The sequence below is a fragment of the Lontra canadensis genome, unplaced genomic scaffold, assembly GCF_010015895.1.
Source record: "Lontra canadensis isolate GAN:19392208 unplaced genomic scaffold, GSC_riverotter_1.0 scaffold71, whole genome shotgun sequence".
In the NCBI taxonomy this organism is placed as follows: Eukaryota; Metazoa; Chordata; class Mammalia; order Carnivora; family Mustelidae; genus Lontra; species Lontra canadensis.
Window position 1 is genome coordinate 2,417,083 of NW_022631065.1, and position 20,951 is coordinate 2,438,033.

Genomic DNA, 20,951 nt, shown 5'->3' on the forward strand with positions numbered 1-20,951 from the left:
TTTCTTGTTAGAAACCATGCAAGCAAGAAAGTGATGACAGGATACTTTTAAATTGCTGAAAGAAAAAACAAAACCTGTTGACTGAGAATGATAAGTTTATATTATCATTTAAATTATCATTCAAAATAAAGGATAAAGAATTTCTCAAAACTGAAACTTAGGGAACTCACTGTTAGCATACCTACTCAATAAGAAATATTAAAGGAAGTTCTTCAAGCTATGAGTCAGAGTCTTAGATCCATACAAAGAAATGAAGACTAGAAATAGAATAAAGGCAAAATAAATTTCATTTTGTTTCCTATTTTGATTGTCCTGAAAGATGATTGTATAAAATAAAAATCGTAGCAATATATTATTGCAATAATATATTATATTATATAATATATTATATATAATATATAATGTTATGATATTATAATATTATAATATATTATGCATATAGTATATATAAAGGTAAAATACAAAAAAACAAAATGATGAGGTACATAAAAGGGAGACAGAAGTCAACTGAGAGAGCTCTCAATAGCCAAAGTTGTAAAGATTTAAGCAAACAATAAATAATGTAGTACTGCATTATAATCCAAATTATAAAGTAAATATCCATGAGTTCATATTGACATAAATAAACAATTGAATGGGTGGTTGGATTACCAGACAGAGAACAGATAAATCTATACAGAAAGGTATACAAATTACCAACATCAACAGTGAAAAAGGGGGCTCACTTCTGATTCCACATTTTTTTTAAAGATTTATTTATTTTAGAGAGACAGAGAAAAAGAGTGAGAGTGAGTGAGTTGGGGGAGCAGCAGAGGAAGAGAATCTTCAAGCAGACTCCCTGCTGAGCATAGAGTCTGAAACAGGACCTGATCCCACAACTCATGAGATCATGACCTGGGCCAAAACCAAGAACCTGACATTTAACTGACTAAGCCACCCAGGTGCCCCAGATCCCACATACTTTTAAAAGATAATAAAGAAATATGATCAACTCTATGTCTATAAATTCAACAATTTGGATAAAATGGACCATTACCTTAAAAAATATATTATAAAACACCCTCAAGAAGAAATAGATAACCTGAATAATTCAATATGTATTTAAGAAATTAAATAAATATTAAAGAAATTCAATTTGTAGTTAAAAGCCTTCCAAAAAAGTAGACTTCAAACTGAAATGGCTTCACTAGTGACTTCTACTAAACACTTAAAGAAGAAATAATATTAACTCTATACTATTTCCTCCAGAAAACAGAAAAGGAAGGAACCCTTCCCAACTCATTTTAATGTACAAAAAAAAAGCCCCTAAAATTAAAAAATGAATTCAGTAAGATCACAGGACATAAGATCAATATACAAAGGTCAAGTATTCAATAGTATTCTGCTATATAGCAGCAACAAACAATTGGAATTTGGAATTAAAAACAATATTACTGGGACGCCTCGGTGGTCCAATTGGTTGAGCGTCTGCCTTCAGCTCAGGTCATGATCCCAGGGCCCTGGGATGGAGTCCCACATTGGGCTCCTTACAGGGAGCCTGCTTCTTGCATGCTTGCTTGCTCGCTTGCTCTCTCTCTCTCTCTGACAAATAAATAAATAAATAAATAAATCTTTTTAAAGACCCCAAAATACTATATAGGATAATAAAAAATATTTAATTATAAAACTAACAAAATACATGCAGAATCTGTATATTGAAACAGCAAACTTCAATGAAAAAAATAAAGGAAGACAACTAAATTAAGAGATATGCTGATAAGACACTACAAAATTCCCTCTGGCTAAGATGTCAGTTCTCTTCAAATTGATCTATACATCCAACACAGTCTTTCAAAAATTCCTGGCAATTTTTTATACATATTGACAACTTAATTCTAAGATTTCTATGGAAGGGTAAAGGAATTCGAATGGACAAAATGTGAAAAAGAAGAACAAATCTGGAGGACCTACACCTACCTGATTTCAAGACTTACTCTAGTTATCAAAACAGTATAACATTGGTGAAAGAGTAGACTCACAGAACAACAAAATAGAATAGAGTCCAGAAATAGATTAAAAAATGTAGTCAGCTGAATTATAGCAAAGGTCCAAGGGCAGTTCAATGGAGAAAGGGTAATCTTTTCAAATAATGGTGTTGGATCCAGTGGACATCCATATGTGAAAATTGTACACCTTGACACATCTCATATTTTATGCAAAATAACTCAAATAAATCCTAAAAAATGTAAGAAAAGTAAAACTATAAAACTTCTAAAGGAAAATACAGGAGAAAATCTGTGTGACCCTTAAGTTTAGCAAGAGATTTTTAGATACTATACTATAAAGATAGTCCATAAAAGCAAAGAATATAAATTGAATGTTATTCAAATTAAAACCGCTTGCACTCTGAGAGTCCCTGGTAAGGGGCTGAAGAGACAAGCCACTAACTGGGAAAAAATATTTTCAGGTTACGTATTTGAAAAAGGAGTTGGATCCAGATTACAAAAAGAACTCTTAAAATGCAATAATAACAAAACAAGCAACCCAATTAAAAATTGGGCAAAGAGCCACACAGACATTTCACCAAAGAAGTTAAAAGAATGGAAAAAAGACATTTAAATTACACTCCACATGATTAGTCACTGGAAAAATGCAAATGCGACGGCCAGGAGATACTTCTATACATTTACTGGAGTGACTAAAATGAAAACCAAACCAAACCACACAAAAACCTTCCAACCAATAGCAAGTGCTGGGGAGGATGAGGAACAGCTAGAATTCTCACACATTGCCCACGGGAAGGCAAAATGTTAAAGTCCTTTGAAAAACAGTTAGGCGAGTTTCTTATAAACATACACTTCCCATGCCACGTAGTAATTCCACTCCTAGTTCTCCACCAGAGTGAATTAAAAACTCGTGTTCACTCAAAAAACTGCACATGACTGTTGAGACCATCTTGTTAATAATTGCTATAAAACTGGTCACAACCCAAATTTCTTTCAACAGGTGAATGGAAAAACCAACGATGATAATCTATATAATGGAATTATTACTCAGCAATAAAAATCAACAAACTATTAATTCACCTAACAACATGGAAGAATTTTTTTAAATTTTGTATTTCAACTCAATTAACATATAGTATATTATTACTTTCAGAGGTAGAGTTTAGTGATTCATCAGTTGCATATAACACCCAGTGCTTATTATATCACGTGCCCTCTTTAATGCCCATCACCCAGCTACCCCATCCCCTCCTTCCTCCCCTCCAGCAAGTCTCAGTTTGTTCCCTATAGTTAAGAGTCCCTTATGGTTTGTCTCCCTCTCTGATTTTGTCTTATTTTTTCTGCCCCTCCCCTATGTTCATCTGTTTTGTAAGAAGTTTTTTTTCCAAATATTCCAATTCACAGAGATGTGCAACTATCACCACTATCTAATTTTAGAACTGTCACTGTGAATTATCTATAACTAACTAATGACCCCAAAAGGAAACCCCATACCCATTACCTTTCATCACCCAATTTTTCTCCTCCACAGTGCCTGGTAACCACTAATTTCCTTTCTCTCCCTATTGATTTCTCTATTCTAGACATTTCATATCTATGACACCATATGCTATGTAGTCTTTTGGTGTTTGTCTTCTTTCACCTAGTATAACATTTTCAAGGTTCATCTATGCTGTAGCATGTATCAAAACTTCATTCCTTTTTATTGCTGAATAATATTCCATTGTATAGATATACTATATTTTGTTGATTTATTCATTACTTGATGGACATTTGAGTTTTTTCCACTCTTGGCTATTATGAACGATGCTGTGAACATTACAAGTGTTTGTGTAAACGTGTTTTCAATTCTCTGATATAAACATCTAGGAGTGGAATTCCTTTTGAGAAACTCCCAAACTGATTTCCAAAGAAGCTATATCACTTATAATCCCACCAGCAACATATGAGGGTTCCAATTGCTCCAGATCCTTACTGACACTTATTACATAATCTATCCTTTTGAGCATAGCCTTTGCGGTGGGTGTGGACTGGTAGATCACTGTGGCTTTGATTTGCATTTCCCTGATGGCTAATGACATTCAGCCTTTTCACATATCTTCTTTGGGGACATATCTGTTCAAATCCTTTGCCCATTTTAAAGGATTACTTCTCTTCTTATTTTTGAGTTAGAAGAGTATGTTATATATTCTGAAGAAAAGTACCTGGATGTATTTTAAATGCATTTTTCTAGGTTAACACTGCCAGACCCAAAGGGCTACATATTGTATAATCCTATTTATATCATATATAAAATGAAGAACTTTAGAGATAAAAAAACAGGCCAGCTGTTGTCTGGAGTTGGCTGACTACTAAGAACAGTATATGGGAATTTGAGGGTGATGGAAGTATTCTGTATGGTACTGGTGTGTTTTATATATGACTCTACCCCTTTGTAAAAACCCAGAGAACCATATACTACAAAAAGTGACTTTTACTACATGCAATTATTTTTTAAAAAATCAGCCGGAACTCTGAAGGAATACAAGATGAACAAAGACTGCGACAAATAAATTTGTTTACAATCATATGCTATAACCACACGAAGGGCGAAAGAGGCTGACATAAGAAACTTTGGGGAAGTGTTTTGACTAGATATTGTAAAACTAAAGAGGGAGCAACTCCAAAAACGTTCTTCTTGTTGTGCCTAAAGTTTTGCTTACTTTTCCTACCCATGTCTTCTTTTATTTCATCTTCCTTTATTCCATCTTTTAAAAAATCTAAAACTGCTTAAAAGGATAAAATCATAATACTTTCATTCCCATTTCAAGTACTGGTTCAGCAGTGATAGGTTTCAAGGGGTCAGCCTCACATACCCACTGCTGGGCTTCCCAATGGTCGTCACGTCATAGCACATCTGGAAAATGGTGTATTTAGTAGGTACAGTGATATAAATGGACACGGCTGCACTAGCCTCATTTGGCTGGCTGAGGTCTGAGTGGATCAGTATCTTAGCATACCTACAACTCATTCCTGCACTTGCTCCGTACCACTTGGGAAACTCTTACTCTGAATGCCCCTTGAACCAAGGTATTCAATTGCATGTTTTGGCCAGTTGAAGATAGGGATGCAATCTGCCTCTGAAAAAACTGAATTTGCCTGTTCTTTCTTTTCTCTCTGCAGAGCTGAGTAATTTGAACAGGGAAGAATTCCTGACTTTAGTCTCATAAGCATCAAGTCCTAACGGATTGACCTTGAGTTTCTGAAAGAATTTCTACCGAACTTACCTTTTCTTTCATTTTTTCCACCTTATGCTTTAGCTGGGGAACTACACTGTTGGGTGGCAAGCCTTTTTCCAATTGAGTTACAAATTTGGCATATTTAGAAACTTGACTATTTAGGAATTCTGGATCCAGGCAGTCAAACTTGGACTATAAAAATTAGAAAGAGAAAAAAATTAAGGCATATGATAAAAGTAAAATTTTTTACTTTACTCAGATTTTCCAGTAGTTAAATTGTTTCAAGACCAATGGAACAGAATAGAGAGCCCAGATATGGGCCCTCAACTCTATGGTCAAATAATCTTGGACAAAGCAGGAAAAAATATCCAGTGGAAAAAAGACAGTCTCTTCAATAAATGGTGCTGGGAAAATTGGACAGCTATGTACAGAAGAATGAAACCTGACCATTCTCTTACACCATATAGTAAGATAAACTCAAAATGGATGAAAGACCTCAATGTGAGACAGGAATCCATCAGAATTCTAGACGAGAACATAGGCAGTAACCTCTTTGACATTGCATATTTTACTGAACTAAGACTACTCCAGATTGTTAAAAATAATTCTTATTATTAGGATATTAAGTTTAATTGATAAAAAATTATTTCAGGATTGAGAGTTTTTTAAATTTTGTTTTGTTTTGTTTTACCTTTAACCATTCTTGTTGGAGTTTATCCCATTCAGATAAAGAATCCCAAAGCAATTGTTTGAGCTTCAATTCAGCACTAACTTCTTCCAGAGCTTCAAACTTTGATACTTCTACCTTTAAAAATACAATAACAAAAACACACTATTTAGTTTTCAGATATAAAGATGTTATGTTATCCTCCTATCAGTAATTTTTGATACAGTGACTGCTTAGCAGAATATGGGTGGGTCCTAAATAGGGAAGTAAAAGCAGAGATAGAAACAATTGAAAAAAATAAATCATAAACCCTATGTGTATTCAAATATCCACTTGAACGGTAAGATATAACTCTTTATATTTCCTTAGAACTTAAATGTTCAGTAAAGACATAAATATGATGAGTACCATGGGCATTCTTCTTCAAGTTGGATCATACATGCCTGGCCTTTTTTAGGAAAACAAATGAGTTTTCAGAGGTACTCATTTCCTTTGGGGCATGTATAACTAGATGACAGAAGAGGGAGATGTCTGTACAGTAGCTTGTGGAGGGGATGGGAGATTTAATGTGGAAAGAACAGCCTCGTTTCTACCTCTTTCTAACCCCCTGGGCTGTATATGAACCCTGTAGAGAGAAAGACTGCAAGAAAATCTGAAGAAGCTATTTTCATAGAAGCGTTTTAAAACTGCCTTGGCTTAGAAGTGAACACACCCCCAGGGGGGTTGTTTGCACAGAAACTGTGAGCCCTGTGATAAGCCAGGGCTTTGAACATTCCACCCAACAGCAGCTGAATACACATTCTTTCCAAGTGACACAGGACATTCCTTAGGATAGATCATATGATAGGCTACAAAACAAGTCTTAGCAAATTTAAGATTAAAAATATAAGAGTATCTTTTTCAATCAGAGTGGCTTGAAACTAGAAATCTCTCAAGAGGAGAGCTAGAAAATTTACACGCATGTGGAAACTGAACAGCCCACTCCTGAACAACCAGTGAGTTAAAGGGGAAATCAAAGGGAAATTAAAAAAAAAAAAACAACTTGAAACAAATGAAAACACATCATGCCAAAACCTACGGGATGCTGTAAAAGCAGTTCTGAAAGGGATGTTTATAGTGATAAATACATATGTAGAAAAAAAGTAGAAAGATGTCAAACCATTTTACACATTAAAGAACTTGAAAAAGGACAAACTAAGCTTAAAATTAGCAGAAGGAAGGAAATAAAGATCAGAGTAGAAATAAATTAAATAGAGACCAGAAAAATAGAAAAGATCAATGAAATTAAGAACTGGTTTTCCAAAAAAGTTGAACAAAATAGACAAACATTTAACCAGATAGAGAGAAGACTTAAACAAATAAAATCAGAGTAAACTTTACACCATAGAAATAAAAAGGATTGTAAGAGGCTACTATGAATAATAGTTATACGCCAACAATTAAATTATATTGCTTAAAAGAAATGGATAAATTCCTAGAAACATATAACTTACCAAGACTGAATCAGGAAGAAATAGAAAATCTAAATAGACCAATAATGAATAAAGAGATTGAACCAATAATCAAAACCTCCCCACACAGAGAAGTCCAAAAGTAGATGGCTCCAGGAGCAGATGGCTTTACTGGTGAATTCTACCAAACATTTAAAGAAGAATTAATGCCAATCTTTCTCAAGCTTTTCCCCCCAAAATTGAAGAGGTGTGAATACTACCAAAGTCATTTTATGAGATCAGCATCACCCTGACATTAGGGATCTAACCTTGTCCTCCTCAAGAATAAGAAGTAATTAGGCCAATTAGGTCTTCATTCCTATCTCCCAAATGATTGAGAGCTGAAGAAGGAAGGGTACACCTGAGGTGATCATGAAAGAAGAGTTAATCAAGTATGGATACAGAGTGTGGAAAGAAGGGGACATACTTTTTTTTTGCAATGCTATCCTTTCTGACCCAAGAAGTGTCCACCTGTTAGTTATAACTTTTTATCAAGCAGTGTTTCCTCAATACCTTACTTCCTACTACACACTATCCTGTTTTGTAGGTCAGTTAACTCAGCCTGAGAACAACTTTGAACCCCAGTCCTCCAATGCACAAACCTCAAGTACTGCACCAGTGACATCATCTAGAGTCACACTCATTATTTTGCAGATTGCCTGCACCAAGCCCTGGGATCTGGAGGGGAAAGTTCCTCAGATCACTTTCTAGCCATCCATTTGGGGCTCAGGAATAAATAGGTACATTCCCATGTGAGGTCCAGCCACTCCTCCAAGACTGCTGGAGAATCTAACAAAACCTCTCATTGCTGGTGGCTCCCTGGGTTTGACCCTAGGAATCTCTTTTTTTCTATTCTCTTTTCTTTTTGATCTCTTTAATAACTATTCAGAGCACTTAAAACTCTTAGTCATTTCTCTTCATTTTTTTTTTTTGAGGCATATTGTTTAGCCTTTGAAACCTACCTTTTTTTGGAATCCATCTATCCCCTGGCTTAGGCAAATTATCTTCTTTCACCAAATTAGCACATCAAACCAGGGCAATATTCATGGAATCATAACACACAGAAATGTAAAAGAAGCTTGAGTATTACTTAAGAAAGACTGGAGGGGTTTTAACTGACCATGTTAAACAATCCACCTACATATTTTAACATAGAAAATACAGTTCCTGGTCTGAGGGTTTACCTACAATTCATCACTAATTTTTATTAAGAAAGACATTTTGTCTCTCATGAGTACTAATCTTTAAACAGTTCAAAAGCAGAGAATACAACATATTTGTATTTCAGACTCTTCTGGCACAATGACTAGCACATAGGTGTCCAAACACTGAAGGTTAGGGTCACATTGTTGAGCGTGGTGGTGCATCAATGCCATTTCTATGCATGTTTTTTTTTCTACGTATCTGTTTTAAAAAACAGACGTGTACAGCTGTCCTTACCTTAAAATTCTTCTGATAGGATTTATACTGAAACGCACGTTTTTGAAGATCATCTAGAACTACCTGCAGCTCATTCAACATGAGCTTTATTTTGTCTTGGTCAGCAGTAATATCCAAAATCTGTGGATCCTGTAAAATTAAGATAATTGATTAGTCATTCCTACTTTTTGATGTTGACCATTAAATTAAATGAATTCATAAACAGTTTTTAAAAATATTTTTCAAATTTTTTTTTCATTCTGATTTCTAGAAAATGTTAAAATGGTTGCTTTTCTGCATTTTAAAGCAATAGATGTACCTTATAAAGTAAAAGTATAGAAATAAATAAAGAAGTGTCATGAGGATAACATTGTTTTTAAATAGTACCTAACATATTTCCTCCCATCTACTTTCATTCCCTACACTTCCACAACCAGCATGACTTCAGATAAGGAGAGGAGCATGCAAGAGGGAAGAGAAGGAAGAAGACATGATATAAGGGAAATTGTACATTCACAGAAATAGGAACCCTTTTGATTTCTGAGAGGTCGAACAGAGGAGATAAAGAATAAGTAGTCAGACATCAGTTTTTCTGGCTGACCTGTTGAAGTTGAAACCCTACCCAGTGAATGGGAATGGAAAGGTTCAGGAGCAAAGAAGGAATACCTGACTAGGTTTGGAAGAATCTGAGAAATTGGAAGAATCTGAGAACTATTATGACCATAGCTTGGGAGGATAATCTCTGATTCATCATGGTACGGTATTCAAAATGGCAACATGTTCTAGAAAAAGCTAAAGGAAGTGTCTAGGGAGAAGGAACTTCATGGTTTGGTGTGGCACGTGGTGGATCTTGAAGTTCTCATGTGTCTTGATTCTGGCAATGGGAACTGCTGCAAGGACTGGAGGACTAGAAGGAGTCTGAGGTCAGGATGAGGAGGCCACAGATCACTTGAGACTGTAGACTATGGTAGAAATGATGGATTACAGTAGCAGGGCCCAACATGGTACCCAAAGAATCAAGAAGGACCCTCAGCTATCAGCTGCTTGGGACAACCAGGCCCAGCCCAGCCAATGCACTAGAAGTCCTATGGTCCAGGGGACAGTAAGAGGACTGGATGCCCTTTCCCTCCATCCACCAGAAAGAAATGCATATTTCCACTTATGGGGCAAGAGGTCACAGAGATGATGGTGGCAGAGATGAAGAAATGCCCAATAGGCATTCTGAATTGAATTAAAATCTATCAGAAAGAGATCAAGCTGGGGTGCCTGGCTGGCTCAGTGGGTTAAAGCCTCTGCCTTCGGCTCAGGTCATGATCCCAGTGTCCTGGGATCAAGCCCCGCATCCCACTCTGCTCAGCAGGGAGCCTGCCTCCCCCCCTCTCTCTGCCTGCCTCTCTGCCTACCTGTGATCTGTCTGTCAAATAAATAAATAAAATTTTTTAAAAAAAGAAAGAGATCAAGCTAGAATGAAATAAACATTTCAAACTGAAATAAATTGTGTTATCATCACTTGTCACACTGAGGTTTTTTTTTTTTTCCAACTCCCTCCATCATCAGCAGTAGAGGTCTTGACAGCAAGATGGTATCATTTATAGAAATATTAAGGTTGCAGTTCTTTGTTCAAGTGTGATAATAAATTCATTTCAAACCCACTATGGAGGAAGCACTTGCTGGAGAGAACCTCTACTGTCATTTTTGTGTTTGTGCTTTTTACATGAAGCACTTGCCGGCACTTTTGCTCTCTCTAGCAATCCCCATACATGTATATAGCCAACAGCAGTCAGATTATCAACCACTGGAAGCAGAATGCCTAAGCTGGAATCCTGGTTCCTCCATCTATTATTTGTGTGATGCTGTGTTACTTTACTTCCTTGTCCCTTTGTTTCCTTCTCTATAAAAATGAATAATAAAACCTTATTGGTGTTCTGAGAATTAAATGAGTTAAAACATGCAAACATATATAAGAATGTTCCAAGAAGCATTATTTATCATTGTTAAAAACTGTAAACAACCCCAAAATCCATCAGCCATAGAATAATTAAATTGTGTCATACAATGAAATACTGTATTGCAACAAAGTTGGATAAACCACTTCCACTCACAGCATTATGGGTGAATCTCAGGAATGTAACAAAATCAAATAAAGGGCATACTTATGATTCTGTTTAATTGAAGTTCATAAACAAGCCAAACTGATTTATAGCATTAGAATTCAGGGGAGTGCCTTCCTTGGGGGAGGAAGAAAAGGCTAGTGATTTGAGGGAATCCTAAAGGCACCAGTAACACTGTAGTTTTTGACATGAATAATGGATATTTGGGTGTGTTCATTTTTATGGTAATTCATGAAAAGTTATTATAGTATGTATAGTTTTTTCTGGTGAAAAATACAAAAATATCTCAATATAAAAATAAAAACAATACAAGGTCCTCAGAACAGTACTTGACACATAGTAAGTGCACAATAAATGCTAGCTACTTGTATGCTTCCATGTCAATATGCATAAACATATATTGTAATCTTTAATGTCTTCATTGTATTCCTTTGAGCAAATGTACCCTAACACATTTTATTCATTCCCTGCTGATGGATATTGAAATTTTCTTGAATTGATTATGACTTTATATGGTTTTATACTTCTGTGATCAGATTTAGTTAATGTTAATAATAAAATAGATCATAACAAAATTATATTTTCATGTATGCTTCTATTAAGAATCACACAACTATCTCTGCTAAATTCTTTAAAAATTTCCCTTGTACCTTTTGTATAGTAAAATTGCTGCAAGTTAACCAAATACTCTTCATTGTCATTTATCAATGTATACTCTGCTTCCTCCTAAATGGGAATTTCCTAATATGTACCTATGCAAATTTTTAAATTGTGGCAATAGCTACAACATATGTTAAAAAGTTATAAAAGCATTCATTTCAAAATAATAAATACAAGTCAGGAGAAAGAAAATATTACATATGCTTTACTTGCAATAGTCTGGAATTTATTCAGTACTCAGAGGTTCAGAAACATGTTCAGTTTTAAATAGCAGCTCAAAGACACTGTTAATTGATTAGAATGAAAACCACAAAAGTAGAACTTAATCAATTGGAGAAAGACAACTATCATATGATGTCCCTGATATGAGGAAGTGGAGATGCAATGTGGGGGATTTGGGAGGTACGAAAAGAATAAATGAAACAAGATGGGATCGGGAGGGAGACAAACCATAGGAGACTCTCAATCTCACAAAACAGACTGAGGGTTGCCAGCGGGAGGGAGGTAGGGAGAGGGTGGTGGGGTTATGGACATTGGGGAGGGTATGTGCTATGGTGAGTGCTGTGAAGTGTGTAAACCTGGTGATTCACAGACCTGTACCCCTGGGGATAATAATACATTATATGTTTATTAAAAAATTTAAAAATTATTTTTTAAAAATAAATAAATAAAGAATAAAAATTTTAAAAAAACAAAAAATAGAACTTTAGTCAGATTAAAAGGAACTATGATCCTAAATCAGCTTAATTAAAATATAATAGTCCAATTTTATACAGATTTTTTTTTAAAATCCTGCTTTAGCTTACCTGTGCTTGTAGCTTTACTTCATTCACTTCGTTGGTTAGGTCTTCAAGATCTCTACCCAAATGGTGAGAAAATTGCTTAATCATTGTTTCTCGGTCACCCACAGATTTATCAATGGCATTCCGAACTGCAACAATGGACGGCTTCATGGTAGCAAAAACAGCGAAGTCTTCCGGAGGTGTAGGGACCTGATATTGTTCAATGAGCTTGTACATCTGAATCACTACATTCCCTTCATCTTCAAGACTTTCGATCTAAATAGAAACATTGGTTGCTGGTTAAATATATCAAAGTCTGGTTATTCCCTTTCAGTGGTGTCTACTAGGAGACTGTCGCTGTGCACCGTGAACAGCACATGTTCATAATCAGTGCAAGAGGAGGGTGCTTAACGGTACGCTGCCCCTTGCTGAAGCCTGCTGGGTGATAGACAGTTGTTGCTACAGAAAGGTAATCAGGTTCAGGAGGTAAGTTGTTCAGAGCTGAGCACAGTTAGTATGACTCTTACAAAAGTTTACTGTTCTCTTCTCTCTCTCTTTTGGTGTCTAGTAGCATCAAACAATACCAGTATTTGGTTTTTAGGGACAACATGTACCATGAGGGTGCTCGGTTGCAGTATCTGAGCTTCTAGGCATGCGTGCTGAGCAGGGATTGTCCCCGGGCAGCCCCTGAGGTGTGCACGGTCCATGATTCTGGCTGCGTGTTCCCTACTCTCCTTTAATAAAACCTTCTACTATCTTCAACAGACTACTAAACATCTTCACTTTGATGTCCTACTTCAGCGGACAGTGCCTTTCCTAATTTTCTGGGAAGGGACTTTCCAGTTTTGGGGGAACCCTCCTCTCTTTCACTCTGCACATGGCTACGGAGGGAGCAGCCATATGCACACAACCTGACCCAAACCCCATCATCAAAGCCAAAAATGACCACAACCCCCCAATTCCTACAACAGCACCTTGTACCTATACACATTATATAATAATTATCTGTTTTCATTATGGACTCGGAGCTCCTTGAAGGCAGGTGTACTCATTGTCATAACCCTTGTACCCTGCAAGTGGGTGTTCACTAAATTTTCTGAATGAATAGATGAGGTTCCAAAGAAAAGTTGTTCATGTGTTCATGTGTGGAGAACATCTCCCTAAGGGAAACTGCTTCCCCAACACAACACCCAGAAATGCACAGATAACCTCATGGAAATGGGAAGCTGTCTGGCTTTTCTGCCTGACATCTCCTTCTGGAACTAGAGTAAGACCAGTCCTCCCTCTGCAACATGATCCTACCTTCCTGTCATAGTTTATACAACAGCATGGGGGTAGGGAGGCTGAATGCATTTATGAGACATTTAGCATTAATATTGGGAGAGAGAGCATCTCTCTTGGTGGTTGGCTGGACTTGCAGTACATAATCTGAGAGCTGCTGCTGGCCATATTTGCTGCTGAGGAATGAAGCAGCAGAAGCAGTCTGTCTGCAGAGGGAGAGAAGTAGAGTAGATCTTCAGAGAGATGCAGAAAGAACAGATGGAGAAAAGGAACTACCTGGGCTTCCTACAGGCTCCTCATTCCTGGTTCTGCTAAATACTTAAGGCTACTTACTTTTTTGTTGAAGAGGTGGGGTTCTTTGGAATATTACTGAATCCATAAATAAGGTCCCCATTTGGCCTAAGCTAGTTCAAGTGAGCTTTAGTTATTTGTCCAAAGCGCCTTAATGACCACACCTACTAACATACTTGGCATCTTTAGACTCCTATGATAATGTGTAGGGAAACCTGAGGGAAAACCACAATCCTCTGCCCTTTTGTGAAGTTGCTTTTTTTTGAAATAAGAAATAAAATTGTTATATTTAAGTTAGCGAATTGCTAGGTCGTGCACCAGAAACAAATGTAACATCATGTTTTAGCTATATTTCAATAAAAAACAAATTTAAAAATGTCAAAAAGATGATTGCTTTTATATGCACATAAAATAGCCTTTACTGTTAATTCCGTTAATATGTAACAGACTAGCCAGTGATTAATGATTTATTTTACTCAGCTTATATTTCTTATTTGTAACATATCTTTAATTTCCAGATATTTAAGAGAAAAATTTATCTCTATTCCAAATGCCAATTGGTATGAACGAAAGCTTATGAAAAAACTGACATCTGAAATTAAATGCTAGGTTGCGTGCCCCAGGGAACACCCTGAGAGGAGGAAACCAAGTTTCTGGAAAGAAAGAAAAAACGGAGAAAAAGGAGAGTGTGTGTGTGTGTGTGTGTGTGTGAGAGAGAGAGAACACGTTGACCTCATCACCCATGTCATTAGAGTCCCCCTGTTGACTGTTCTCTCCCAATACCCCCTCCCTATTGAAGCTAGTTAAATTGAGTTTCTTTCATTCCTAACGGTGAGGTTCCTGACTATTATGCAGATATGGGTTAAGGGTCAGGACTTGTATTACAATTCTATGATCATTGATCACAAATAAGAATTACAATAAGTTGTGACTAACAGCATTGGCTTTGCTCGAACACAATCTTTGTGATCTTGGGCAACACGACTTTTTTTTTTAGTCCCTGTTTCCTCATCTATGGAATGAGAAAAAAATTACCTACACTTCCTAAGTTTTTGCGAGGATTAAAAATGTAACATATAGGGGCGCCTGGGTGGCTCAGTGGGTTAAGCCGCTGCCTTAGGCTCAGGTCATGATCTCAGGGTCCTGGGATCGAGTTCCGCATCGGGCTCTCTGCTCAGCAGGGAGCCTGCTTCTCTCTCTCTCTGCCTGCCTCTCTGTCTACTTGTGATCTCTCTCTGTCAAATAAATAAATAAAATCTTTAAAAAAAATGTAACATATATAAAAAATTTAGTATACCTCCTGACTAGTAGTAAGAGTTTGATCAATGTGAGCTCACATTATTGCTGCAATGTAGGGCAATCACTTACACTGTCTGAAAGCATTTCTGATACTTCGAATACTGTTTATTGACCTTCAGTCCCTCAACTTCTCTTATTTGTCTTCCTCATCTACCACAAGGTCTGGAATATTGAGTTATATGAAAATCAGTTATACGAAAATCAACTCACCCTTTCCTGAATTTCATCAAGAAATACTAAGCTGTTAACATACTCTATGGTGGTAGTTGGAACAAATTCAAGTTTATACTCTGCATCTTGTGCCTCAGAGATAATGGCATCTACTTTTTTCTTGCTTTGACGGGGAAGCATATAATTTAGCACCTAGGGAAGAAAAAGAAAATGTGAATCATAACTATTTAAGTATTTTCACTTTATTAAATATTTAAAATAAATCCTAATTGAATGTTAAATCAGCGGGTATTGGCTCTGTCTCCTGTCATCTACAGTTGGGGTCAGCAGAGGTTTTCCATAAGGGCAGGATCGTGAATATTTTAGATTTGCAGGACATACAGTCTGTGTCACAAGTACTAATCTCTGCCCTTGTAGTGAGAAAGCAACCACAGGTAATACAAAAGCAAACTGTCATGGTAATATGTACAATACAGGTGACAGACTGGATTTGCCCTGTGGGCTATAGCTCGCCAACCCCTGCTTTATTGTCTTGCTCAAGGTATGCTCAAGGTATTCGAGAACATTACACATATACTCTGGCTCCAAATGAAGACATGAAAGTTATTGCAGGATCCATACAAATGTCCTCAGCTCTACCACTCACTAAAATATGATCAGATCTTTAGGGAGTTTCAGAGCGGGAAATGATGAACTTAACTGGATCTCAGGATCATAAGTCTACTAGCATTCCCACTAGAACACTGAGCTGTGATAGTGGTGTCTCTTTAGCAGGAAGCCTTGAAATGCTTCAACAAGGGAAGACAGAATGGGAATAAGAGACTAGTCTGGGGCCTGCAAGTCCCCTCCCTTCCCTCAACTGAAAATTGACTCTGCTTGGGACAGAAAGAGTTTGGGACTTTTCTTAGGAATTAAGGATACCCAGTAAGTTATGTTAATTTTAAAATATTTACAATACTACAAAATGAAGATAGTCTATTTGTAGTAGAAAAATCATAATATAATTATAGAGACTATAATTAAATTTTTCCTAGTTCATAGTTACCTCCAAGCATCGCAAAGGTGATGGAATTAGTTTCTCTTTTAGCAGCTTTATATCAATGAGCAGTAATCCTACATTTCTGGTAGGTTTCAGAGCTACTGCATCTTTGTGCTGTCTGTGATATTTTTCCAGTTGTTCTCTAAAAAACTCAACATCTACATAAAATTATCATATAAAGAATACAATATGTCATATTAAATTTTAAAGGATCATTATGAAATATATTAAAAATCATTGCATTTATAGACGTATTTATAATGCTTTTTTCCTGATGTAGAATACCTTGAATAACTTCAAAACGTTAGTTCATAACACTTAGTATTTTATTCTTGTACTAAAGAAAATAATATTCAATAATGAAAATGTGTTTTTTGGCTCCTACTAATAGATGGCAGATGAAAATAATTTGTAATTGGGGCACGTGGGTGGCTCAGTGGGTTAAGCCTCTGCTTTGGCTCATGATCTCAGAGTCCTGGGATTGAGCCCATATCAGGGTCTCTGCTCAGCAGGGAGCTTGCTTCCCATTCTCCCTCTGCCTGCCTCTCCGCCTACTTGTGATCTTTCTCTCTGTCGAATAAATAAATAAACTCTTAAAAAAAAAAAAAGAATTTGTAATTGTACTAAAGGATCTAGTCTGAAATGGATTGGATTTGAAAGCTGGGTTGAAGTTGGGTTTCATGGAAGGGTTCTCCTATTTATGTGATATCTCCTGTTTATGTGACACCTTCACATAAAGCATTTTGAAGATATTAATAACAAAAATTGGAAGGGGAGGTGAACCATGAGAGACTATGGACTCTGGAAAACAATCTGAGGGGTTTGAAGCGGTGGGGGGTGGGAGGTTGGGGGAACCAGGTGGTGGGTATTAGAGAGGGCACGGATTGCATGGAGCACTGGGTGTGGCACAAAAACAAGGAATACTGTTATGCTGAAGATTAAAAAAAATAAATAAATAAATTTTTTAAAAAATGTAGAACATAAGAGATTGAGCATAGCTGAAGTTATCTCCATTTCTCTTCCCAACACTTCTCTGCCAACCCTGCTCCCATATCATGGCTGAGGTCTTTCTCGATGTACATGTGCCATATGTTACAGTTGCATTTTGATCATCTTTCTATTTTCATTTTCTCCCTTTTCCAGTCTACCTGGAACCAGTGGAGACCTGATTACCTTTGAATACACTTGTATCATACTGTTGGTCAAAAACAGCTCTTTCTAATATACCTGTTATACTCAACTATTCTACTTGTCTTTAAAATCCGGTACCCCCTGGGCCTGTAAAAATTTAGCTAATTTTGGAGTACCTGGGTGGCTCAGTTGGTTAAGTGTCTGTCTCTTGATTTCAGCTCAGGTCAAGATCTCAGGGTCATGAGATTGAGCCCCACATCAGGCTCTGTGCTCAGCATGGAGTCTGCTGGAGATTCTGTCTGTCCTTCTCCCTCTGTCCCTCCCTCCTAAGATAAACAAGTAAATCTTAAAAAAAATTAGCTAACTATTTCTGAGTACTTCCTCCACAGATTGAGTTCCTTACTGCTCCCTATTCTCTTTCTGTAACAGTCCTCCACCATCCCAAAAAGAAAACAGTGTTGATTCTTGTCTTTATTCATCTCATCTCCTGACTATAAGGGTAAGTTTGACATAATATAAAGAATGCACAGTGTTAGAAAACCTAAGCTCAAGTCTTTAACCTATATTTGGCTTTGGTTAAGTCATTTAATCTTTCTGAGCTTCAGCTTCCTCGTAATACACAAAAGGGTCAACAATGAACTATCCTACTCACTTCAAAAGGTTTAGATGTGACAAAATGAGGATATCAAGTAATCTGAGAAGTCCTCTGGTATGAAACCCTGTATAATGTTGCTTGATCTAGTATTTTTCTTTTCTTTTATTTTCTTTTTTTAAGATTTATTTATTTGTTTATTTATTTGACAGACAGAGACCATAAGTAGGCAGAGAGGAAGGCAGAGAAAGAGAGGGGGAAGCATGTCTCCCGCCGAGCAGAGAGCCCAATGCAGGGCTCAATCCCAGGACCCCGGGACAATGACCTGAGCCAAAGGCAGAGGCTTCAACCCACTGAACCACCCAGGCACCCCTAGTATTTTTCAAACTTATTTGAACACATAGTCTTTTTTCATGGTATCATTATCCTTCAGAATAATGGTCCAAGCATTGGAAATAGAGTAGATCTAGAAATAATTCAGGTGGAAAAGGAGATAGAACTCCTTCTAAAATTCTAAGGTTTTTAAAAAGTGAAGAAACCCTATGAACGCCCTTAGACTATGTGGAGAGCCAACACAAGAATAATGCATTCACCAGAAGAAGAGAAGAAAGAGGTAGAGACGTTAAAGAAATAATAACTGTGAACTTCCCAAACCTGAGGAAAACAAGGCATACAAGTCCATGAAGCTAATAGATAAACTATTATCTCAATGCAAAAAGACCCTCTCCAAGACACATTATTATGAAGCTTTCAAAAGTCAATGATAAAGAAAGAATCTGAAAGGCAGTCAAGGAAAAAAAAGAAACTAACCTACAGAACAACCTCCGTTAGACTATGAACAGATTTCTCAGCAGAAATTCTATAGGCTAGGAGAGAATAGAATGATATATTCAAAATATTGAAAGATTAAAAATTGCCAGCCAAGAATACTCTATCTAGCAAAGTTATCCTTCAGATATAAAGGAGAAATAAAAACTCTCAGATAAACAAAAATGAAGGGAGTTTATCACCACTAGACCTCTCTTATAACAAATGTTGAAAGGAGCTTGTCTACCTGAAATGAAAAGAATAATACACAAAGCTTTGAGTAAGGTGATAAATAGAATCACAAAATTATAAGTCTATTTTAGAATAGGGTGTTAAACAATTATAGCATAAAGGTTAAAGGGGGAAAAGCATTAAAAATAGCTATAGCTGGGGCGCCTGGGTGGCTCAGTGGGTTAAAGCCTCTGCCTTCGGCTCAGGTCATGATCCCAGGGTCTTGGGATCGAGCCCCATGTCGGGCTCTCTGCTCAGCAGGGAGCCTGCTTCCTCCTCTCTCTTTGCCTGCCTCTCTGCCTACTTGTGATCTCTGTCTGTCAAATAAATAAATAAAACCTTTAAAAAAAAATAAAACCCTTTAAAAAAAAATAGCTATAGCTACTATAATTTGGTAACAAACTCACAGCATATAAAGGGATAATTTGTGGCAACATAAATATAAAAGGGGAGGGGCACCTGGGTGGCTCAGTGGGTTAAGCCTCTGCCTTCAGCTCAGGTCATGGTCCCAGAGTCCTGGGATCAAGCCCTGCATTGGGCTCTCTGCCCAGCAGGGAGCCTGCTTCCCTTCCTCTCTCTCTGCCTGCCTCCCTGTCTACTTGTGATCTTTCTCTGTCAAATAAATAAATAAATAATCTTTAAATGTGTGTGTGTATGTATGTGTGTGTGCATATATATATATATATATATATATATATATATATAAAAGGAGAGGAGGAAAATGAAAGAACCTATATAGGCAAATGAAGATAAGTTTCAATCAGCAGAAAAAGGACTATCTTATCTATGAGACATCTTATCCAAACTTCACAATAACCACAAAACAAAAATCTAGAGCAAAGACAGTCACACACAAGTTGGAGAAACTGACCAAATCATCATAGAAAACCACCAACCTAAGAAGGTAAACAGAAACACAAAGAGAGAGGGAGAGATACAAAACAACCAGAAAATAAAAAATAAAGTGGCAGTAGTAAGTCTTCATTTATCAATGATCATCCTAAATGTAAATGGACTGAATCTACCCATCAAAAGGCAGAGAGTAGCTGGCTGGATTAAAAGACAAGACCCAAACTATAGGCTGCCTTCGTAAGACTCATTTCAGCTCCAAAAACAAACAGGGACTCAAACTGAAGAGGTGGAAGATGATACTCCAAACAAGTCATAACCAAAACGAAGTGGATGTACCCATTCTTGTGTCAAATAAAATAGACTTCAAGCCAAAAATCATAATGAGAGACAAAGGAGATCCTTATATAATGATCAAGGGGTCAATAGAACAAGAAGATAGAACAATCATAAGTATATATGCTCTCAATATCTGAGCACTGAAATGTTTTAAGCAAATACTAACAGATCTTAAGAGGGAAATAGCCAGGAATACAATAGTAGAGGACTTTAATATCCCTTTAATACTAAATGGATAGATCATCCAGACAGAAAATCAACAAGAAACAGAATTGAATCACACTTTAGAACAAATGGACTTAACAGACATATATAGAACATTCCTTCCAACAGCAAAATATATATTCTTCTCAAGTGCACATGCCACATTTTCCAGGATAAATCATATGCTAGGCCACAAAACTAATCTTAGGGAAGTTAAGAAGATCAAAATTGCACCAACTATGAGGATGTGGTGGAGAGTAATTCCACAGAAAAGAACCCAGAAATGAATGAACTCTTGGCGTTTGCTGGTCCGACTCTTTTGGGTAACCAATTCTGTCATTACACACCAATAAACAGAAACCTAGAGTACTATGAAAATTGACAT

The 20,951-nt window shown here is 36.7% G+C and overlaps 1 protein-coding gene across 2 annotated transcripts in view; it reads right to left on the reverse strand.

Annotated features, from left to right (window-relative positions):
* Positions 1–20,951, reverse strand: part of DNAH6 (dynein axonemal heavy chain 6) — a 231,596-nt gene that overhangs the window by 162,612 nt on the left and 48,033 nt on the right. For both annotated transcript variants that reach the window (XM_032880677.1, XM_032880676.1), the window contains exons 13-18: positions 16,420–16,571; positions 15,414–15,566; positions 12,357–12,608; positions 8,801–8,929; positions 5,895–6,008; positions 5,252–5,395 (exon numbers count right to left, since the gene is read on the reverse strand). In XM_032880677.1, the coding sequence (XP_032736568.1) occupies positions 5,252–5,395; positions 5,895–6,008; positions 8,801–8,929; positions 12,357–12,608; positions 15,414–15,566; positions 16,420–16,571 (944 nt within the window). The remainder of the gene's footprint in view (positions 1–5,251; positions 5,396–5,894; positions 6,009–8,800; positions 8,930–12,356; positions 12,609–15,413; positions 15,567–16,419; positions 16,572–20,951) is intronic.